A 20672-nucleotide genomic window follows, 5' to 3' on the forward strand; every position below is an offset into this window, starting at 1 on the left:
AAAGAAAGGCGTCAAAGTGGCGTGAACGCGCCACTTGTCTCCTGTCCCAAAATGAGCTACAAAGGTCACTTGACTGGCCCGTCCGTCGCCTCCCTCCACTTGTTTTCAAAGTTCAAGTGAGGCCCGCAGATGACCATTGACCGCTTCTGCTCCTTTCAAAGACCGTCAACAACAAATACGTACCGTGGCCAGAGCAACTGCTTACTGAACCAACGCAGGAGAACTTTGGATCAGATGAAAAGTTCATTGATCGCCAAGGGGTGGGAAATACGGAGCAGAGAAATGGGGCAAAATCCATCAAATGGGAATTTACTTGAAAGAAAAGATGGTGTGTCTCACGTAGGGCAGACATCCAAGCGGGCAAATACGCTGGTGCGTCAGAATCCGCTCGCATGGGTTAGAGGGCGAGTGGAGTCCGCTCAAACCATCAATCATTAATCGGCCGTTCCGAGCGGTTACCTCGGCCAGCGACACTGCCGAGAGAGGAGTCGTGATCCCCCATATTCTAGTCCTTCTCATTATTGTGACCATCGCATGAGGCGTTGGCAAGGCCGCTAGTTGAGGGAACTATTTCTTGCACAGCTTGACCAAACCTTTTCAGCATAGGTGGAACTGGAGAAGGCTGTGCAACAGCAAAGTGGGGCCAAAAAAAAAAAATGCACTAACTGGACTGTCAAAGACGCAAAAGGTGGACTTGATGAGTTTAGGACACTTGCTTAGTCTGAAGCTTGTTTTGTTCTCAAGAGTTGCACGGAGGCCTTATAAGGCATCTTTGTGCGTGAGTGTGTGTGTGTATGTGGCACCCTCCTCCCACCTGCTCACCCTCCAAGTGGACGTGTACACGCACATGCAGAGAGGCACTTCTTCAAAATGACGGTGGAGAGGATATTTGACGAGCTGGGACATTTTAAAAGGTAGGCCGCCGCTTTCTTATTGTTTGCAAAGCACGCGCTCGCCATTGCCGGCTCGCCATTGCCGGCTCGCCATTGCCGGCTCGCCATTGCCGGCCCGCTTGGAGACAGCCGCAGCGTGTGGCCAGCCCGCCGTCCGGAGAGCCGCACGGCGACGGCCAGCAAATGTGAAGGCAATGTGGCAGAGAAGGACCAGAAGCATGCCTGGTGTCTTTTTACATTGGCTCAGCTGTTTGCCAAAATGCAGTTTTGAGCGCGCAGACAGACTGACCTCCAGTGAAGCTCGCCAATGTGTCCACCTCAAACGTGCGCAGATGTTTGCTTTTGCTCACGCGCAAAAGGAGCTTTTGTTTATTGCCCGCCCGCCGGCCCACCTGCCTTTCAGGTTCCAGGCCTGCGTGTACTTTGCGGCCGCCTTCCAGGCCGTGGCTTGCGGGATCCACTACCTGGCTTCCGTCTTCCTGGTGGAGACGCCCAACTTTGTCTGCGGCCCTCCCGCCAACGTCACGCACGTCTTGTTTGGCAACCTGAGCGGCTCCCGCGTGGAGGACCTGCTGCCCTTCTTCAAAGCGGACGCGGCGGGGCCCTTGGTGGCGAGGACCCTCGGCGGCGAGCAGTGGGAGTTGAGCCGCTGCCGGCGGGCCCTGCGGATGGGCCCGGCAGCGGCGGGCTTCGCGTACGCCTACGACGGCAACAAATCGCTGGAGTCCTGCCACGGGGCTTTTGCGTACGATCGCAGCCAAGTGCACGAGAGCATCGTGAGCGCCTGGGACCTGGTGTGCGAGCGGGCCTGGCTGGCCAAGCTGTGTCAGCCCACCTTCATGCTGGGGGTGCTGATCGGGGCGCTGGTGTTCGGGGACATCGCCGACAGGCAAGCGCCGGCGGGCGGCCCGCCTCGGCCCAAAAAAGCAACCCGCCGGACTCAACCTCTCCTTTGCCCTTCAGAGTCGGTAGAGTCAAGATCCTGATGTTGACCAGCCTCTGCCAATTTGGACTCGGGGTGGCCGTGGCCTTCTCGGCCAATTACTACTACTTTGTGGTCTTCCGCTTCCTCCTGGCCATGGTGAGTGAGTGAGTGAGTGAGTGAGTGAGTGAGTGAGTGAGTGAGTGAGTGAGTGGCTAAAAAGTGCTCCAAAGGCCCTCAGCTGTTGTTTTTCACACGGACCGGGACGCCGATAGCGTGGACGGCGTGGGAACGCACACGCGTCATTTCCAGCAGTCCCCCACGCTGCAGTTTTTTTTTTGCGGTTTCATATGCTCTCGTATGATCTCGTTCTCCTACCAGGCGTCCAGCGGCTACCTGGTGGTGGTTTTTGTGTACGTGACGGAGTTCACCGGCATCAAGGTCCGCACGTGGACCTCCATGCACGTCCACGCCGCCTTCGCCGTGGGCATCATGGTGGTGGCTCTGACCGGCTACCTGGTGCGCGTGTGGTGGATCTACCAGATCATCCTGTCGCTCTGCACCTCCCCCTTCCTGCTCTTCTGCTGGAAGCTCCCCGAGACGCCCTTCTACCTCATGGCCAAAGGCAGGTACGAGGAGGCGCAGAGCCTGCTGGACGCCATGGCCCGCGTCAACGGTTTGGAAAGCCGGCTGAAGGTGGAGGAGCTCCTGGAGGAGGAAGAGGAGCGCAATGGCGGAGCGCTGCTGCGTGAGAAGGAGGAGGAGCGCTCTCCGGAGAAGAAACTGTCCATCCTGGATCTGTTTGGCAGCTGGAGGATGGTGGCCCGCTCGCTCACCGTGTGGGCCATCTGGTTCATCGGCAGCCTGGGCTACTACGTCTTCTCGCTGGGATCCGTCAACCTGGGGGGGAACCAGTACGTCAACCTCTTCCTGGTCGGTAAGGAGTCCTGCAAAATGGGTGGAGCCAGTCGAGCGTTGCGTGTGGCCTTCGGCTGCGAGCGAGCTGCTCATCTGACTCGGGCCCGCCGCTGTCACGGGCTGCTCGCAGGTGCCGTGGAGCTTCCTTCGTACCTGGTGGGCTGCTTTTCCATGGACCGCATCGGGCGCAAGAAGACGTGTGCCCCCGCCCTGCTGCTGGCTGGGTTGGCTTGCATGCTCACCATCGTGCTTCCCTCTGTACGTAACCGCTTCACCCGAGCAAAAGTTAAAACGCCAAAGCCGACCCGCCGTGGCGGCGATGGCCCAACTCGGCCCGCAACCCAATACGGGAGGGAGGCATCCCCCCCACCCCACCCTGGAATGAAATCAAAGATGCGGCCGTAAAAATATCATCCGGCTTGAGGATTGACTTTCGCCTCGTCTATTTTGGGCCGCCCGCCCGGGGCCACGTGTCGCTGTCCGTTTCCGAGCAGCGCATGACCCAAACTTGCCATCCGTCCGTCCGTCCGTCCACCCGTTCGTCCGTCCGTCCGTCCGTCGAGCAAAGACGTTGAATTCCAACGCAGTTGGATTTGTTGTCTGTGAGCGGCGCAGCAATCAAAATGAAAGGTCGGCCGAAGAGCAACTTTCCGTATTTGTCCATTAACCGTGGTGTCCAAACTGCTTTTGCAGGACATCGAGGCCCTGGCCATCGCCCTCAGCATGATCGGAAAGTTTGCCATCGCCATCGCCTTCGGTCTCATCTATCTGTACACTTGTGAGCTTTACCCCACCATCATCAGGTAACGGCAACGGGGTTGCGGGTGGGTGGCCTCGTTCCTGATGCGCTCAAAGCCCTTCTCGTCCGTCCGATTTTGCCGCCGGCAGGTCTCTGGCGGTGGGTAGCGGCAGCATGATGTGTCGCGTGGGTAGCGTGGTGGCGCCGTTCTGCGTGTACCTGGCCGACGTCTGGATCTACCTGCCTCAGGTTTCTCCTCACATTCTTTCGGATGGATGACTTTGCTTGGTTTATTCTGTTCGGATACTTTCTCGACTATCGTGACATGAGTGGTATTTCGCTAACACGTCTCTGCGCTCTTTTCCAAATGCGCCGTCAGCTCATCGTGGGCATCCTGGCGTTTGTCATCGGCATCCTGACCTTGATGCTGCCCGAGACGCTGGGCGAGCCCCTGACGTCCACCCTGGAGGAGGCCGAGGCGCTCGGACGAAGCCCCGGCAACAAAAGGAAAGATGGCGCACGCGGGCTGGAGATGAACCAGCGCGCGTGAGCAACTACAAGAAACCGCCAGTACACGTATCGACAGCAAATTGGGATCACAGATGGAAGGTATAGGTGCAAACACACCCAAAACAGATAGCTAGATAGCTATATCCACCTCATTTTTGGTTTAACTATAAAGTCAAAGAAAAAGGTCAATAGGTCAAAATACACCCAAGTATGCGTAAATATTACGCGTTTATACAACTACCAAATAGGAATGAATTCATTCATAGGCTTAAATGACATGAGATGTCTTTGAAATATTCTCAGGGTGAATGTCATACCACGTCATGTCTTACTTGAACGTTCCACATAATTGTGTGGTGTCCCACACGAATGGGGCCGGCCGACATGCGTATTTTGCAAACTTGTATTCTCGTGCCCCCACGTGGGCAAGGTGCGTGCGTGCGCGCGCGCGTCCGCCAGCCACAAGGATCCGGCAACAATTGCGTCCCGTCTGTATGATTTCATTCACGCTAGCTAAGATGAAATGTGTGGACCAAAACACTTAGAGGAATCGCCTGCTGCCCAGAGATTGAAGTCTTCACGCTGCTTTTCTTCGTAGTATTTGCAATCTCGGCATTAACTGGATTCGATTCACTTGACGTGCTTTCTTGTATTTGTATCGAATTAATAAACTATGGAGGCGAAGCGTAAACTCCATCTTGTCTTTGTGATGCTCTTTGACGCGTCGAGCGTGCTTGGACCACTCGGTCATGTGACCGCAGAGCTCCAATGAGTTTCGCAAACTGAAAGGGTACCTTTGGTTAACTTGTATAACGCAGGCACTGATTTAGTATAAAGTAAATGCACAATATCAAAAAAAGAAATAACACAGCACCTCTTAGGGACAAGAGATAGATAGCTTGAAACGTTGCCGTTTGACCGACACTTTCGCTGCCCGGGGAAGAAATATGGCGCCCCGGATATGACGTCACCAAATTGATTCCGCCCCAATCAGGCCTATATATACACTGCGTGTCAATGCTGAAATTCGACTTGTAAAAAAGCATGGAAGAGATTGGTGCTAGAGGATATATGGACGAGCCAGAGAAGGCAACATATTCTTCATTATCACTAAGTGATGAAGATAATTACTCCAGTGACAGGTCGGAGGACGAGATTTTGTACCAAGTGCGTGATGGGAGATCCAAAATGTCGTCTGCTGCTCGGTGCAAATGTGGAAACCATGTGCAGCAAAAAACGGATGAAAAGTGTTCACGCTGCCAAGAACATGAGCTACTTATGGGAAAAATGGACGGCCTGAGGTGTATCACATCAAAAGACAAACCTGAGGAGTATGTTGCCCACCGCCCATCCCTGGAAATGGCCTACATTGACGGCATGATAATGAAAATATCTCCGCGGACCCGCACCGGATCAACTGTCAAACAAGTAAGTGTTGAAGCTAGCGATGATACTTTCGCGACTGTCAATGTCATGATAGTGCTATTAGTTAAATATCGCCTTTTTTGCTTCTCATAAGATTGTTCTAAAATAAATCTAAAACGGTGTTCTGTTTCAGAAACACAGTGAAATTATAAGCAACTTTCTATATAATGTTTTTATTTTACAAATTTAAATTCCTAAACGCTGGGGACGAGATTGGAGCCAGCCAAAATGCTATCAACCTGCTGACGCCACGCAGCTGCCTGATCCGGGCCACAAACTAAGCGACATGGATGCTCCCAGTATTTCCATGTCACACTTACTTACTAAAAGCTATTTATTTCCTACATGAGTTGCTTTTTTTAAAAATCAACTTCAGGCGTTTGATTAAGCCATATTCGTAGAATAGAAAAATGTTAAAATTGCTAATGACTAAAGGCACCCTATAATTGCGGGTAGGCAGTAGTGATATGCTTTCATTCCACTTCTTTTAAGTGAACTGAATCGGAAGATTCGTTCAAAGGAATCGTTCACTGAATCGCTCGCTACACTTTATTTATATTTTTTTACCTCGTGTAGTGTACCTATTGAAGTGTCCATGAGGTGTACCTAATAACAGGCCACTTCATTTGGGAAAAAGCTTAAGTGAAAGTGAAAAGTGCCACCCCCGCCCTCACCCCCACCTCCCGATTGGCTGTTTGGTCTGTGACGTCACTCGGACGCTCCATTCAGGACGGTTGGTGATCAGGAAATGCACTTGGCTGACTCGTTTGTGAACAGGAAGTTATGTCATTTTTTCCTTCTTCGTTTTGTTTCACGGCGACGTGGCACCAGCTTCAATGCGCATTGCCGACACCTACGGTGTGGGATGAGTTACATCATTGCGTGTCGGTTGAAGTCGTGTGAAGTGAACAGGAAGTGAGTGATCCGTTCTCTCACGTTCACTGAAAACATATTTGTGGTGCAGTCCAGTCACCGTAATCTGGTTCACAGAAAATTTGATTCCAGAATCGTTTCCATGACTTCATCCGTTTGCGTGCGTGCGTGCATTTGCATCCGTAGCGATAAGGCGCCAACATTCAACTTTACTTCAATTTTACTCCGGTAACAATCTTTTCTTGTCCAACTTTGATTGCAACTTTATTTTCTCCATAGCATTGCGAGGCTGTCACTTGCGGGCAGGTTTGAAGGCTCATTTTGTAGTCTCTTCCTGTTTGCCGAGGACAATTACAGAGCAAGCGTCGGGCGTGTCGTCGCCGACGGCGTGCACGGCTTCGCACCTCGCTCGCGCACCTGTATTTGTGTCTAAATATAACCTCGTCAGTTGGTGGTGAAGCAAGCTGTTCCGCCAGTCATGCGGCCGGATGAGCGTGAACGCGTCTTTGGCAGAAGGCCGTGTAATGTGGCCGGCGGGATTTTGAGCGAGCGAGCGAGCGAGCTGGGCCCAGTTTGGTTGGGCGCACTGCACTGCAGTGCTGTGCTGTGTTGTTTTGTAAAGAAGGAAACGCCATTGTGGTTGAAAGGTGCGCTTTGTGAGTTATGCCTGAGACTACTTGATATGTGACGTCTGCGTTGTCCTACTGTTTTGTGTTCAAAGAGCTGTTGCTTGACTGCTTGGACGCTGTCTGTTAGCCTCTGTCTGTCGATGGGCTTTTGCTATGTTTGTTAGCATTAAGCTAAAGCAAAGCTTTGTGCATCATGTTCACTTGAAGTGGCATTAAACAGCTTCAAGTACTCCAGCTTGAAAAACACCCAATGGGAGAAGGGGAGTGTCACTTCAAGACACGATGGTCGGCTCCGTGCGTGCGTCGGCCGGCGCCCCGGCGATGCACCCCCACCCCACCCCACCCGCCTAAGCCTCGTGCGCCAATTGGACAACACCGGCCGGGGGTGGGGACGTCTCCCGCACACGGGCGGTCCCTGAGCAGGTCTCGCGACCTTGGGTGCAGGTCTCGCGACCTTGGGTGTCAAAGACGCCAGGAGCCCAGAGAGTGCCGCTTCTTCCTCCTTTTGCACACGTAGTAGAATGGGTAGCCCAGCACGCCTGCGGCACAAGGCAACAACTGTTCGGAATGCGGCAAAGCGGACATGCTGAAATGACGGCGGAGCTGTCCATTTTGTTCTGCTAAGTCATCAGCAAGAGAAGAACGTCTCATTTTGAGAGCAAAAACAAGAATGTTTTGAGAGCTCAAAATGTCAATCTCGTTACCTATGACGAGCGCCACGGCCGCCACGACCAGCACCAGTAAGAGAACCACCGGGGCCAACAGCACCTTTGCGCCTGAAGAAAGCACAGCAAAGTTTTTCCCCCTTGCGTGAAAGAAAAAAAAAAAAAAATCCCAACTCATTTTTTTGGGACTCACCGCAGACGGATCCTCGGATCAAGCGTCTGAGATGCGGCTTGTCTGGCAGGTAGCGATACTTGCAGCCAAACACGCTTAGGTTGGACGTGTGATCCCCAAAATACCTTAGTCAATGGAGGGGGGGGGGGACAGGTTATTTTTCCAACTTTCCGTATTGATTGATTTTGTTGTGCATGTTTTTTTCCCGTTACCTGAGTTGCCGGTATCGCTCGCCACAGCGGTAACAAAAGTTGGTGTTGCACTGCGTGCAGAACATGTGGTCACATCCTTCCGTGCGCTGGATGTGGATCTGCACATCCAACACAGTTGAATTGTTTTACTTTGCGTATGGCAAGGGTCTGCAACAGTTTTGCAAAACAGGGCTTGAGCGTTAGTGGTGCTTTTTTTTTTTTTTTTTTTGCGTACCTTGCACTTGGGGCACTTTTGCGCATTGCGTTGCCCGTGCTCAATGACGCAGGCCCAGCTCTTGAGCTGCTTGTCACCCTTGCGGTAGTCACGGCACTTGATGCCCTGGTGCCAGGGCGCGTGGCACTTGAAGCACCACACAAACTGGCAGCTGCCGCACTGGACCTGCGCCACCATTCCAAAAAAATTGAAAATGTAGTGGTGCTCCATATTTTCTAAGATGGCCTTTCAGATTAAAGTGTGCAAAAAATGCTCAGCTTCTCTCGGTCAACATCATAACATCGATCGACCTTGTACTTGAGCTCGGAGCGCACGGGGCCGGGGCGGCCGAGCGACGTGAAGTGTCTGCAGCGGGGGCAGGGCTTGGTCCCGGCGTCCAGCTGACTCAGCTCCAGGAAGTAGCGGTACCTGAGCAGGTCCTCGCCGGACAGGTGCGAGACCACCGCCGCCGTCTCCAGCATCCCGCTGCACTCGGAAATGGGACAGCGCACGTGCGCCTTGCCTAATTGGACCTGCGCGTAAAAGGCTTTGCCATTTCTCTTGTCGAAAACATTGTCCATTTTGCAATTGGAAGCGCTCAATAATTCACGACGTAATGCCACTAAGTGTTGCTGCCTAAATGGAAGGCTGGCGGAGGGAGGCGCAATCCCAAGTTCACGGCGAATGCTCGTCACTATCGCAACGCTCTGTTCCAAATGCACCCAAGCACATACTATACAAGACACCGGCTCTTCAAACGCTGCATTTGGTTGCGTCACACGTAATTGAGTTCAATTTGACATGAGCAGGAAGCAAAGCGCAAGCTGGCTATTAGAGCTCACACTCACTCGTTCTGGATTTTGGGCAGGACAACACGAGATGCAAAACTGGTCAGACTGGTTTATCAGTGCTTCATGAGCTGCGAACACACGTGTTGTTGCCCTGTGGACGGACGGACGGACGGAAGGACTGGCTGAAATGTACAGCAAATTTGCTTTGCGCTTCCATCGAACGGCGGCCGGTGACAGCGCAGGGGAGAGAGCGAGAGTGAGAGCGCGCGAGCTTTGACAACCGGCCGGCCGAGTGGGTATTAATGATGCCACCTAGCGGCGGGCGGTTGAAACGCATTTGTAGCCTCTATCTCAAACATGTGTTCGTATCTCGAGACAAACAAACAAACAGCCAGCCAGCCAGCCAGCCAAACGATGCCACGAAAACCTCCCTCGATGGTGTTGGTACCCACCTGGGAGGTGACGTAGAGTGTCAAACATTCGTCACACACCAGCTTCCGGCAACACGGCAAGGGTGCGATGGCTTTTTCGTCAAGGCACACCCGGCAGGGCTGCGCTTCGGCGACGCCATCCGCACCAGCCCGCTGCGACGAAGTGCTGCTGCGGCGGCGGCAGCGGCTTAGAAGAGCGGAGTCCCGCACGGGGTTCACCAAGTCCTCCGCTGTATATAACACGAGCGCATCACACGACCCGGAAGTCGCCTCGTTTGTAACAGTTTCAAGGTTGCGCTGGTTGGCGATGCAGTAGACATCGCAATAAACGTGATCTTTGACACTCGAAGTCGGCTCCAAAGTCACACTAGTAACAGCGGTGTCACATTTGTCACAGTTAATGTCCAAAAAAGAGCTTTCAACTCCTCCAAAGTCCGAAGCGGTTAACTCTGTGGAGGGAGGCTCGTTTCGTACTCCGGCATGTCCCGGCTCGTCGCTTTTGTCGCCTCGCGACTCTCTCGTGACGGCGTTGTCACCGTGCACACCCTGGGCGGCGGCGGCGCCCTGCATTCGAGCGATCTTCCTCCCGCGCTCAGACGTCGAAGCCAGCAGAGTGCCCCTCAGGAACTCGAGAGCGTTGCAGTTGTTGTTGTTGTTGTGCTCCGCATCCCGCTCGGCGAGTCCTCCTTGGAGTCCTCCTTGGAGTCCTCCTTGGAGTCCTCCTTGGAGTCCTCCTTGGAGTCCTCCTCGTTCGTGTTCCACGAGCCCTCTTTCGTCCTGCAATAACTTTCCCCTGCTGAGACGTCGGTCCAAATTTCGAAGCGACGCCTCCACTTGACCACATCCCAGCGGCGATTTCACCTTCTCTTCTCCTTCCAAAACACCGATGAACTTGGGCATTTTCCACTTGCAAGATATATGGCCGTTATCTTCCATCACCGGGCCGGCGGGCCGTCGCGACCCATTTGCAGCGTTCGACGATAGTCCGCCACCGCCGCCGCCGCATAGCGAAAAGCCTCCAAAGTGCCAACTTAACAATGCACCAAAACAAAACAAAACAAAACAAAGCGCTGCGCCCGGCGCTTCCGTGTTGACGTCAGCACGGCGGACGTCACGCTTTGAATACGTACGGGCAGTACCGAAAACGGCCTGTAGGAGGGCGCAGAAATCGTCACCTTCCTCGCTTCACCGAGCATTGATAGATCGTGGATGTTCTCCAAAATAATTGAAGTGAAACTTTTTTTCTTTTTTTTTTTCTTCAAATGTAGAATATAAAGCACAGGGCCACTTGTCCACGACGTCATACATTATTAGTCAACTAGAAAAAACAACAACATATGATTTAAAAAACATTACAAGTTCAAGGTCACAATTTCGTTTTTTAACTATTTCCCATTGAAGTGGGATAAAAATCAAAAACAACAAAGTTCACATCGAGGACATTTTCCCTCGTTGCCTAGTAGCTAGTAACGCGTGAGCGGCATGAGGCCACTGCAGTAAGTATGCAAACAGCTTGTTGACACCTCATGCAAACACACACAACGTTGTCAAGTCCCCAGCGGACAAGACTTTAAGGAAAGTGTCTTTCAAGGCTCCACACAAGAGTCACATGGTAAACAAGAAAGGCCTCCAACGTTTGGTCCAGAGTCCAAAGTGTCCAGCTAGCATCCAGTTTTTGCTTTCTTTATTTACGTGAAGAAGAAACTGAGGCGTGGAATTCAATTGTGATGGCGTAATGATGATAAGAATAATATGTCATGGGCATGTGTGGGTGGGCGGGCAAACTTTTTTTGTCCCCCTCTGGAGCCATTTGTTGTTGTTGTTTTTAAACCAGTTAGATGCTCTGGCTAATGGTTGTAAAAGTGTACCATCAGAGAAAATCCATAGCTCTGCATCGCTCAGCCAACACTCGGCCGGCCGGCCGTATGGTCATCCTGACATTTGATACTACCCCCGAAGCCGTGTAAAGTCGACAGGCCATCCGCACATTTCCAACAGAAACTGTCAAACGGGCTCGTGATTGTCACCGTTAATTTGTTGGACCTTTGGAAGATTTCTTGGTCACAGATGGAAGCTTCCGTCTCGGGTTCTTTGGCGCTCCGCTTTTCGCTTGTTTGCGGAAGACAAATGAGTATTTCGACAGCAGAGGCCCGAACACGCGCACACGAAGCATTCGCCTGACTCCTCCTCATCGCATGGCCTCGGACTGTAAACATTAAGATTCACATTTTTGTACACGTCACTAAAAAGAACCCCACAAACAAACGTCTGACATTCCTTAGTTGGTGTCAGCAAGTGTGTCAGGCACTAGAAAAATTCCCTCCAAAATGTCAACAGGGTAGTGATGTTCCGCTAACACAAGAAAACGGTTCAAAATGCAGCGGAAAGGAGCAGGTTGTTCCCGTGCCTTCGCGTTACCGCCTCACACCACCAGAGGGCAGTGTTTCGTGGTCAGCCATGGGAGGAGAGGGGAGGGGATGGGATGGAATGGGCGTGTCAGTCTTCCCTGTTAGCTAACGTTGAAAACAAGTGAAGAAGTGCTAAGGCAGCAGCACCTTGTCTTATTTTGACCTGGAAACATAGAAGAGGAGACATTTGCGTTATTATACACACGAGCGTGCTCTTGTCATTGTGTCAATCTGACCCAGGCTGCGTTGAAGTAGACAAATAGCAACAACAAAAATCACTTTGGTTCCCATTGTTTACCAAAGTGATCGCTTCAATCAGAATCGTTTACTAATTAATGCTATATATGAGCGATTTGCTTTTTGGTCAAGCATATCAAATTAGCAATTGATTTTGCTTTGTGTGTGGTGTGTGTGGTGTGTGTGGTGTGTGTGTGGTGTGTGTGGTGTGTGTGTGTGTGCGTGTTGCAGAGGGGGCCATGTGTGAAAAGGGTGGGATACATTTTCTCTGGGACACAATTTATTGGTCCCTCTGGCTGAAGCCAATAAAGAGCAAAGTGAAAGGACAAACAGCTGGGAGAACAATGATAGCATATTGATGGTGCTCGTGCGTGTGTGTGTGTGCGCGCGCATCCCAAAGTGCGAAGCGTGTCGCAACCATTGCGCGGCGGCGGACGGCTGATTTACGAGGCCTGCCGTGGCCTCGGCCGGGCTACGGCGTGGCCTTCATTTCCTTTCTTTTTGGTCTCATCATCCCGATGGTAACCGAAGCCTTGGATGGCAGAGGCGGACCTGGCCGTTCTTTGTGAATTGAGGAAAATGCCTTTTTGCCTCAAATAGCTGTTTCAACGTGCCTCCGCTAGGTCCATATTGCCAATTTCACTTGATTTGTAAGGCCCTTTGTGTATTTGCTGAAGTGCTTTGCGATCCCGCTTACATGTACATGGGCTGGAGTTGGAGGTGGGACGTCTTCTGGGGCCCCTGGTAGCCGTACGAGTCGAATCCACCAATAAAGTCAACTGTGGAGCAAAGCAAAGCAAAGCAAAGGAGGCGCGTGCGTCCATGAATTGGCAAGCTTTTCCCCGAGACGCCTCGCCACAACCCATGGCGTGGAATGACAATGGGCGGGCGGCTCTGGTCTTGGCAGGTCAACGGCTAATCGTTCACTTGGGCTCATTGTTTTGTCTTTTGCGACAGCTCCAAAGAGCCACTCGAGTTCACCGCCAGCACCTTTCACCAACTTTTTGTCCTGGTCTAACTTTCTCCACTTTGTTTCCCGAGATGCCCGCTAATCCTTTTCATGTATTCTTGAGGCGGCCCCATTATGAAAGGCAGCAGGACAAGTGCTAAGCGGCGGCGGCGTTATTCCGACAACGGCTGCCGGAGTCGCGTTGAGTTGAGCCCTTCCTTTTCCCGCTGACTCACGCCGCCCCGACGGCAGCCCCCGCCCCGACGGCAGCTTGAGCTGAACGCGTTGCTGACATTCACGGCTTGATTAGAATGTGGCCGAGCGCGGCGTGGCACGCACGCCATCCTTAGCGGCGGACTAATTAGCTTTCTCAGCAGCTCGGAACGTCGGCGAGCGTTAGCTTCTTCACCCGAGGCGAGGCCTGTTTCCCCGAATTGGCCGCCATTATTGTCGGGCAAGCGTGTGTTTGCGCGTGCACTCACAGCTGTCCTCCTCCTCGGAGATGAGCTTGACCACGTAGCAGGCGTAGATGAAGCCCGCCAACTGGGGGAGACACAAAGACCACAGACATTACGGCCTTGAGGGCGCAGGAAGCGTAGAACGAGAAGAACGGGCTGCGCGAGTGGATCAGAACGTGACACCGGGTTGGTTACCTCCGATCACTCGAGGGAGGGAGGGAGGGAGGAAGAACGCTTTTGTGGCTCCATAGGCAGAAATGCCCCGGAGGGCGCCACACATGCAAGAATCCCAGCGACTTGCACTGGGGTCTGCCCACTCATTGGCTGCTTGTGTCCATGGCAACCAAGAGGAGGCTTCCAATCGGGGCCGATGTGCAGGAAGGGGGCGGGTCGGACGGCGCTCGTACTCACGGCCAGGAGCATCTGCAGCGACGAGTGGGCCACTTCTACCAAGTGGAAGTCCAGCAGGCACCCGGACACGGAGATGTAGCGGTGGTCTTCGGGCGCCCAAGAGGGAGGAGGGCCCACGGGGGTCACCCTGCACCCGGGCCCGTTCTCCATCCACCAGGAGCGGTGCATGGACAGGTTGAAGGTCAGCACCAGGTTGGAGTCCTGCCAGAGAAAGCCGCAAGCAGTGGCGCTTTTCTTCCTCCATTCTTCGCCGTGCGCGGAAGTCCAAGCGCATATTCATGTCACCCGTGCGAGCCAAATATCCATGCGCGAACGATTTCGAGATGCTTGATTGCGAATAGGCCCCCCCATCCCCGCAATAAGTCAGACTGAAAAACCGTTGCACGTCGTCCCTCTCGCTCTCTCTTCATTCCTGAGCAGCAATCAAGCGCAGCGGCAACCGATTTCTTCTGTTTGCGGATGAGCCGATTGGCCCTAATTAATTGCCCGAGTAGATCATCTGCGATTGCAATCAACTCATTCGGGCTCAGGCTGAATTGGAAACACGGCCAAGGCCGCCCACAAGGAAGCGCCTTCAAATTGACACGGTTTCCCTTACTTACTTACGCCAGAGGAGGCCCGTATGGCGGACTGTTTACCTTGGACAGCTGGCCCACCTCCAGGTAGAAGCAGATGATGAAAACATTCCAAGTCATCCAGATGAGCAGCCAGGCCGCGTACTGTGGAGGTAGGCCGGCAGGCCAGCAGGATTAGGGTTGGGTGCTTTCCTAGAATGCAAAATGTCTCCAATGCCGCCACCTACCCCGGTGACGTAGCGCGGCCGGAACTGGACGGTGCCAAACAAGCCCAGGATGACAGCCATGATGTGCAGGAAGTTGGTCAGGATGGGAGCCCACTGGTAGCCCAGGAAGTCCACCATCTGACGCTCAAAGACGCTGACCTGCGGGGGGGGGGGAGCCGAAGTGGTTGAGTCGCCGCCGGCCCACCTTCTTTTGTACCCGTCCGCTCTCGCGAGGAGATGCGTCGACCTTTTGCTTTCACACACGTGGCGGGCTCAGCTGGCTTTGCCTTTTTGAGCTGCGTGTCATTATGCAAAGAAGTCGTGGCGCAATTGTTCCTTTTCTCTCAAAAGGGGCCTCCCGGCCATGACGGAAGCCCCTGGGAGACCCTCCCCCCCCCCCCCCCCCCCCCCCCCCCCCCCCCCATAACAAAGGGGCCAGGTGGGAGGCCAATTCACAATACATGGGCCACATTGCAAAACGTTTCTCAGACTGATCATGGATTGCTTTGCCAGTTTTTTTGCAACCATTAACCCCAAAAAGAAACAAGACTGAAGAATGTCCACTTTGTATGGAAGGCACAGGCGCAAAAGAGCGATTGCAGGTGAAGGTCTTTTGAGTCGTACGGGGACGAGCTGCCACGCACGCACGCACGCACGCACGCTCGCTGGCACCGGCTCATGTGGCCACCACGGAAAAAGTCCGGACTCGTGCCCTCTTCAACTCTGCTCTTTCACATGTGGCGAGCGCCAGCCATGAATATTCCCCCGCCAAGGTTCCTTTGACGCAAACGTGACATTTAAATGTCAGAACGGGCCGTCGGGCTTGCTATTGCAACGGATTTGTGCTTTTGCTTCTTTTCCATTTCTGCCACTTTCTATCTTCATTGGCTTTCCATCGTCTGGCTTGATGCGCCGCCCTGGACGCAAAGTTGGTCAGGCTGGGTCAGAGTGTGCTCCGCTTAGGCCATCTTAGCAATTAGCCTAACCCTAATGGGCGGGCCATCGGTTCCGGTACATAGCGTACCTCCCGGGTGCTAGTCCCCCAAGACGTTGTCAAGCTGAGGAGAGAGCTTTTTTTTCCCCATCCATATTTGTGCTCAATTAGTTTGAGAGGATCGCACACGGCGGCGGGGGGTGGGGGCCTTCTTCACCACCAGGAGCTCTTTGGGCGTTAAACGCTCGCTAACGCCCGCGGCGTCTTTTTCAAGCGGCAGAGACGCTAATGGAGCTCTCAGCCGGCTTAACGGAGCAAAACGTGTTGTTGACAGCGCCACAGCATTAGTTCCGCCGCGTTAGACACAAATAAGCATGCACCCCTCTCGCTACTTCACCTACGGTGGCCCGTTTAGTAAGCGGCGGCCGGGCGGCCGGCCCGTGTTGGAAACAAGCACGGCGCTGGCTTGGTTTCCGTGCGTTTCAACGATACAGTGTTCCGCTCCCTCCCACATATTTGGGACGACGGCGACCTTTGGCTTTGGCTCGGCCTGGACCTGCAGCTTTTCCCCCAAAGAGTTGAAAGGCATCGGTGCTCTAAATGGCGAGTCTGCTGTGCTGTGCTGTGCTGTGCTTTCTTCGTCTTCCCATTAAACGGATGAGATGATGACCCAAACCCTCTGGCACCGCTTGCCAGCCTCCACGCAGACGGTGACGGGAGACGGCCGGCGCTTGCCTTCCGTCACCGAACGTCACATCAAATCTCCTTTGTACGTCGCCGTGTCCTTCTTCTTCCTTCCATTTGTGCATCTTATTTCCCGCACGCAGCTATTATGCGGGACGTGACCTCCCGCTCACATGGCTGCATGCGGGGACAAATGACTGGCCGCCGCTCGCCTCTCCACAAGATTTCAGAAAAGCCTTTTATGTCTCCGCATTGATCCGGCCGGCCCGGGGAGGGAGGGAGGGAGGGAGGGATCGATAGTCATCACAACACTTACCAGCTGCATGCCACAGATGAAGGCCAAGGTACACCTGCCGCCGCAGCACCCCATGGCGCACCCCGTGGCGTTTCTGATCATCTGCAATTCCTCCTTCCTCGGAGCTGTCTGGCTGGGCCTCCGAGGGGCGGGTGGGGGAGCGGGACCCTTGAGCTCAGCTCGCAAAACGGTTCACGCGGCAGCCGAGCCGGAGGTGGAGTCTGGTCTGGCGAAGCAAGTTGAGTTTTAGGGCATTCTGCTCATTTGGAAAATAAACGGGTGGGAAGCTTGCGGGAATCCAAAAATGAATAAAAGTTTGCTTCCAGAGGCAAGTCCTGTATCATCGTGAGGAAAAAAGATTCTTGCTCCCTGCAGTTCAATTTGCAACAATCATTTCATACTAAGTATGGAAAGGGTGTAAAAGTGGCCCTGACGACAGGTGCGGATGGGGAGGCAACGTCCTCCAGGCAGGCAGGCAGGCTGGCAGGCTGGCAGCCTGGCTGGCTGGCTGGCTGGCTGGCTGGCTGGCTGGCTGGCTGGCAGGCAAGCTGGCAGGCAAGCTGGCAGGCAGGCGGGCGGGCGGGCGGTCGGGCAAGCAGGGTCGCTCCCAAAATGCAAAGCGTCAGCGGCGGCCCCTTGTCGTCCGCCTCCTCCGGCTGCCGCGTCTCGTATCCGCGGTCATGTTGCCCTTCGCTCCGCCGCCGCCGCCGCCGCACTGACTCGGCTCCGTCCGGGCCGGAGCTTAATCCAAGAGACACGTTGAGCGGCGCAGGCGCTTCTCCATCGAGGTGCTATTGGAACGCAAGCATCAGCCCCGAAACGACGTCTTGGTTCGCAGGCTCGCCTTCACACGATGGAGCGACCGTGCAGACAATGGCGAGAGTAAGATGGACCGAGCAGCCGAGCGAGAAAACCACAGCCGTGATCACTGTGAGGTGCGACTCGCGCTGCGCTCGCCATCTGTCAAGACAAACGCCACGCGGGGGGGGGGACATGCCGCTTCCCGCCCGGCTTTCAAAATAAGACACTTGCGGCGGCCTGAGGCAATATGATGTTTTGACGCCGTGGTGTTGCTGTGAGTCTTATTTTGAAAGGTATCCTCGTCCTATCCCTGTGTGGACTTTGCGCAAAACGATGCATTGATGAGACGTATCGCTCTTTTCGTTCCCTGCGATGAGATGAGATGATGAGATGAGATGAGATGAGATTTTTGGCCGTGCTCGGTGCGCAGCTGCTCCTGCAAACGGGCATACGATGATGCCCCCCCTCGTCCCTGCGGTCCCGCCCCTGCGGTCCGCCCTCCCCCCTCCTCATCAGCAGGGAGCCCCCTCTTCATCAATTTGTCCTAATTCCTCATTGCTTCATTAACGTGGCTTTTCTGCTAAGCAGCGCTTGATGTTGACTGCTTAATAGCTTCATTGATTTCATATCGTCTATTCAAATTGCGCCCCCGACTCCTGTCTGTGCGCCACATCTTGCAATCTAAAGCGAGCAGCTGCCTCACCTTCTAATTATAGCCCGGGCGGGCGGGCGGGCGGGCGGGCGGGCAGGTCGGGTTACCGGACACGTACTTCGTTGCGTGTCGGACCCAAAGTTCAAAAGTAGCCTCGCCTCGTCTCGTCTCGTCTCGCTCCGCGTCCGCCGGCCACAGGTGAAGCCGACCGCCTCGGACCGGACGGACACTTTCTCCAGCGCAGTTGGGCCGACATTTAAATCCTAGAAGGACCAAGGTGGTGGTGTATTTTTAGAGCCCGTTGCAATCCGTCTTGAAACGATTTTCTCGCTTTCTTTTTTCATAGCTGCCGGGGTATCTTTTTATTCCGGATTGGATGCTGGTTTCTATGGTGACGGCGGCAGGCAGGCCAAGCCTTTGAGCTGACTGATGGTTATCGCAGAACGCCAACCGAGCTCCAAGTCCAAGGTACCGTTCAAGGGGAAAAGAAAAAAACAAAAAAACCTTTTCCAAAAATGATCCCACCTTGATATTCTTATCAGAACTCATTTGCAGTGTCCTTCAAAGAGTCGTTAGAGCGTAGCCGATAGAACTTGGGGTTTAACATTTATTAAGTGGAAAACTGCATGTGAACGATGTTTGGGCTTTGGCCTTCCTGGGTCCCACAGGCGCCGATGAGCGGCCGCCACAAGAGCATCGTGGACGACCTGGTCCTGACCTTCAGCTCGCCGGCGGGGTGGCTGCTGGCGGCGGCGCTGGTCATCACCTGGGCGGCCGTCGCTGTCTTGGTCTTTGATCTGCTGGATGACAAGACTCTGGCGGGTAGCGAGCCCCGTCCGTCCTCCTTTTGTTTCTCGGCGCAGTGGGAATGTCATCCGTTTGTCTCCATGGTCAGTCAGTTTTCTCCGAGACCCTTTTGAAGCAAACTTCAAAAGTGGACGTCATGGTTGAGTCGCACACAAAAAAAAAAAAAAGCCAGCGCTCGTGCTGCCAGTGGCAAAGCGACGGAGTTGGGCACTTTTTCATCCATGACTCCGTTTAAAACCCAAAAAAAGATTTGGACCAGTGTTATTTAAACACTCTCTTGTCCTCAAATGATACTTTTTGCTTTTAAAACGAATTGAACAAAAACATTATTATTCAATATGGATCATCAAAGAGAGAGAGTGAATTGTTGCCAATGAGAAGAATAAAACGTTTACTGCGACGCTTGAAACGGAAGTCGGACACGGAGGTCAAAGGTCGGCCGAGCTCTGATTTTGGCGTGCTTAATATCTGGGCTAAGCCACGTTCTTTTCCATGCGTTGCTCTTTTCTGTGTGCTGCGGCGACGGCGACTCCTCCACGTATTTGGCTCTCTTAACTCCTGTCCTCCTCTTCCACGACCCCTTCACGCCTCCTCATCAATCCATCCATCCATCCATCCATCTATCCATCCATCCATCCATCCATCCATCCATCCATCCATCCCGCAAAGACTACACGTCATACTGTGACGACCCCGTGTGTTTCTCTGCTGGTAAAAAAACCAACAACTTGGGTACTTGCATCTGGAGCCTCCGCTTGCTTCCTCTGAGCTCATTTGGGCTGGTTTCTTTGCCCTCAGGTCTGCCGCCTCCTCCCGCCGCCGGCGTCACCAGGCGAGGTTTGAAGGTCAACAGAGGTAAGTGCGCAAAGTGAATGAGTGATTGGGAGGACCACTGCTTTCTTGCCATGCACCTCTCCATTGGACAGTAAATCTAGCGGTTTGACGCACCTTTTGCAAATGCGTTCCTTGACTTTTCCTTTCCTCCCGGATGCAGGACGGCCAATCAGGACGAGCGCCGCCACGCCACCGCCGCAGGACGAGAGCCCCGACTGGCTGGAGTTGATGTGGGCGTTTGCCGCCGGTCTGGTGGCGCCCGATGACGAAGATGAGGCGGAAGGTATTCACCGGTTAACCAAAACCTTCACACGTAAGGGCGAGCGTCACGCTAACGCTAAGACCGGAAAGTGCTTTTTCCACGTGGCTGAATGCACGGTGTCTGGCTTTCTGCGTCGTTAGCAACCTTGCTATCCGTGCAATGACCTTGCTGGCTGGCTACGCGTGTCCATGCTGAAGCGCGGCATGAAGCGCTATGCATGTTTCGCCGTTGACGGGAGGTGTGAATTGAGCAGCTCTTTTCTGTTGGGCCCTTCAGCTTTGCACTCGGAAGACTTCTGAAGGGTGGAAAAGCCAAATGGCCACCTTTGAAGGATGACGCGGACAAGAGGAGGGACGACGTACAGTCCAAATGGTCGGTCGCAATGTGTCTTTGTGGCTGTGTTTGTCAGAAAGACTTGGAGGGAATAAAAATGCTGAGTCTAAAGGCCTTGTTAGGCCTTGTCGTACTTGACCACCCAAGGGCTTTCACGCCATGCATGGTGACGACAAAAGATGAAGACGGACGGATGACACGAAACGGCTCATTTCCATGGATGACGTTATGAGGAGGAAGCTGTGTTCAATCCACTAGATCAGAAAGCTCCACACCGATGCTACTGTGTCCTAAATGCTACTGAATTCAATCAAAAGCTCGACTCGACGACACTCTTAGCTACTGCAAAACATGAGCCAAATCCTCTGAATTGATCATGCGCTCTCGAGGCATGACTACCACCTGCTGGCCACATTTTGAAACTGCACTTGAAATCTGACGCTGCACCCGTAA

The 20672-nt window shown here is 53.6% G+C and overlaps 4 protein-coding genes across 8 annotated transcripts; 2 read left to right on the top strand and 2 right to left on the bottom strand.

Annotated features, from left to right (window-relative positions):
- The first annotated feature begins 134 nt into the window (after positions 1–134).
- slc22a16 (solute carrier family 22 member 16) lies at positions 135–4673 on the top strand. Its single transcript, XM_049756232.2, has 8 exons — positions 135–914; positions 1297–1782; positions 1857–1974; positions 2197–2752; positions 2864–2991; positions 3427–3536; positions 3622–3721; positions 3852–4673. Exons 1-8 carry the CDS (start codon positions 871–873, stop codon positions 4020–4022), a joined length of 1713 nt encoding a protein of 570 aa, XP_049612189.1. The 5' UTR covers positions 135–870; the 3' UTR covers positions 4023–4673.
- A 1269-nt stretch (positions 4674–5942) lies between these two features.
- Positions 5943–10464, bottom strand: rnf217 (ring finger protein 217). Its single transcript, XM_049756237.2, has 7 exons — positions 9395–10464; positions 8463–8684; positions 8173–8337; positions 7959–8056; positions 7768–7871; positions 7614–7685; positions 5943–7448 (listed from the first exon to the last, which is right to left on the bottom strand). The coding sequence occupies exons 1-7, from the start codon at positions 10307–10309 to the stop codon at positions 7372–7374; spliced, it is 1653 nt and encodes a 550-aa protein (XP_049612194.1). The 5' UTR covers positions 10310–10464; the 3' UTR covers positions 5943–7371.
- A 194-nt stretch (positions 10465–10658) lies between these two features.
- Positions 10659–17755, bottom strand: nkain2 (sodium/potassium transporting ATPase interacting 2). The gene is made up of 7 exons (XM_049756283.2): positions 16552–17755; positions 14639–14776; positions 14475–14555; positions 13837–14037; positions 13450–13510; positions 12716–12797; positions 10659–11944 (listed from the first exon to the last, which is right to left on the bottom strand). Exons 1-7 carry the CDS (start codon positions 16630–16632, stop codon positions 11935–11937), a joined length of 654 nt encoding a protein of 217 aa, XP_049612240.1. The 5' UTR covers positions 16633–17755; the 3' UTR covers positions 10659–11934.
- A 323-nt stretch (positions 17756–18078) lies between these two features.
- Positions 18079–20330, top strand: LOC125989878 (triadin-like). 5 transcript variants are annotated; one of them, XM_049756302.1, is made up of 7 exons: positions 18079–18181; positions 18330–18451; positions 18652–18805; positions 19460–19501; positions 19589–19645; positions 19785–19937; positions 20163–20330. In XM_049756302.1, the coding sequence occupies exons 2-7, from the start codon at positions 18413–18415 to the stop codon at positions 20183–20185; spliced, it is 468 nt and encodes a 155-aa protein (XP_049612259.1). In that variant the 5' UTR covers positions 18079–18181; positions 18330–18412; the 3' UTR covers positions 20186–20330. The 5 variants fall into 5 exon arrangements, with proteins under 5 accessions (XP_049612259.1, XP_068505298.1, XP_049612258.1 ...); XM_049756301.2 differs by having other exon boundaries at positions 18095–18260; XM_049756303.2 differs by having other exon boundaries at positions 18095–18260; positions 19785–19907.
- Positions 20331–20672: the final 342 nt, after the last annotated feature.

The sequence above is a fragment of the Syngnathus scovelli genome, chromosome 20, assembly GCF_024217435.2.
Source record: "Syngnathus scovelli strain Florida chromosome 20, RoL_Ssco_1.2, whole genome shotgun sequence".
In the NCBI taxonomy this organism is placed as follows: Eukaryota; Metazoa; Chordata; class Actinopteri; order Syngnathiformes; family Syngnathidae; genus Syngnathus; species Syngnathus scovelli.

Coding starts and splice junctions, on each gene's coding strand:
- slc22a16 (XM_049756232.2), top strand. CDS start 871: ATGACGGTGGAGAGGATATTTGACGAGCTGGGACATTTTAAAAG. Junction 1,783..1,856: donor TTCGGGGACATCGCCGACAG/GCAAGCGCCGGC, acceptor TTTGCCCTTCAG/AGTCGGTAGAGTCAAGATCC. Junction 2,753..2,863: donor CGTCAACCTCTTCCTGGTCG/GTAAGGAGTCCT, acceptor GGCTGCTCGCAG/GTGCCGTGGAGCTTCCTTCG.
- rnf217 (XM_049756237.2), bottom strand. CDS start 10,309: ATGGAAGATAACGGCCATATATCTTGCAAGTGGAAAATGCCCAAGTTC. Junction 8,685..9,394: donor CACTCTACGTCACCTCCCAG/GTGGGTACCAAC, acceptor TTTTACGCGCAG/GTCCAATTAGGCAAGGCGCA. Junction 8,338..8,462: donor GCTCCGAGCTCAAGTACAAG/GTCGATCGATGT, acceptor ATGGTGGCGCAG/GTCCAGTGCGGCAGCTGCCA.
- nkain2 (XM_049756283.2), bottom strand. CDS start 16,632: ATGATCAGAAACGCCACGGGGTGCGCCATGGGGTGCTGCGGCGGCAGG. Junction 14,777..16,551: donor TCATCTGTGGCATGCAGCTG/GTAAGTGTTGTG, acceptor CCCCCCCCGCAG/GTCAGCGTCTTTGAGCGTCA. Junction 14,556..14,638: donor GGCCGCGCTACGTCACCGGG/GTAGGTGGCGGC, acceptor CTACCTCCACAG/TACGCGGCCTGGCTGCTCAT.
- LOC125989878 (XM_049756302.1), top strand. CDS start 18,413: ATGGTTATCGCAGAACGCCAACCGAGCTCCAAGTCCAAG. Junction 18,452..18,651: donor AACCGAGCTCCAAGTCCAAG/GTACCGTTCAAG, acceptor TGGGTCCCACAG/GCGCCGATGAGCGGCCGCCA. Junction 18,806..19,459: donor GGATGACAAGACTCTGGCGG/GTAGCGAGCCCC, acceptor CATCCCGCAAAG/ACTACACGTCATACTGTGAC.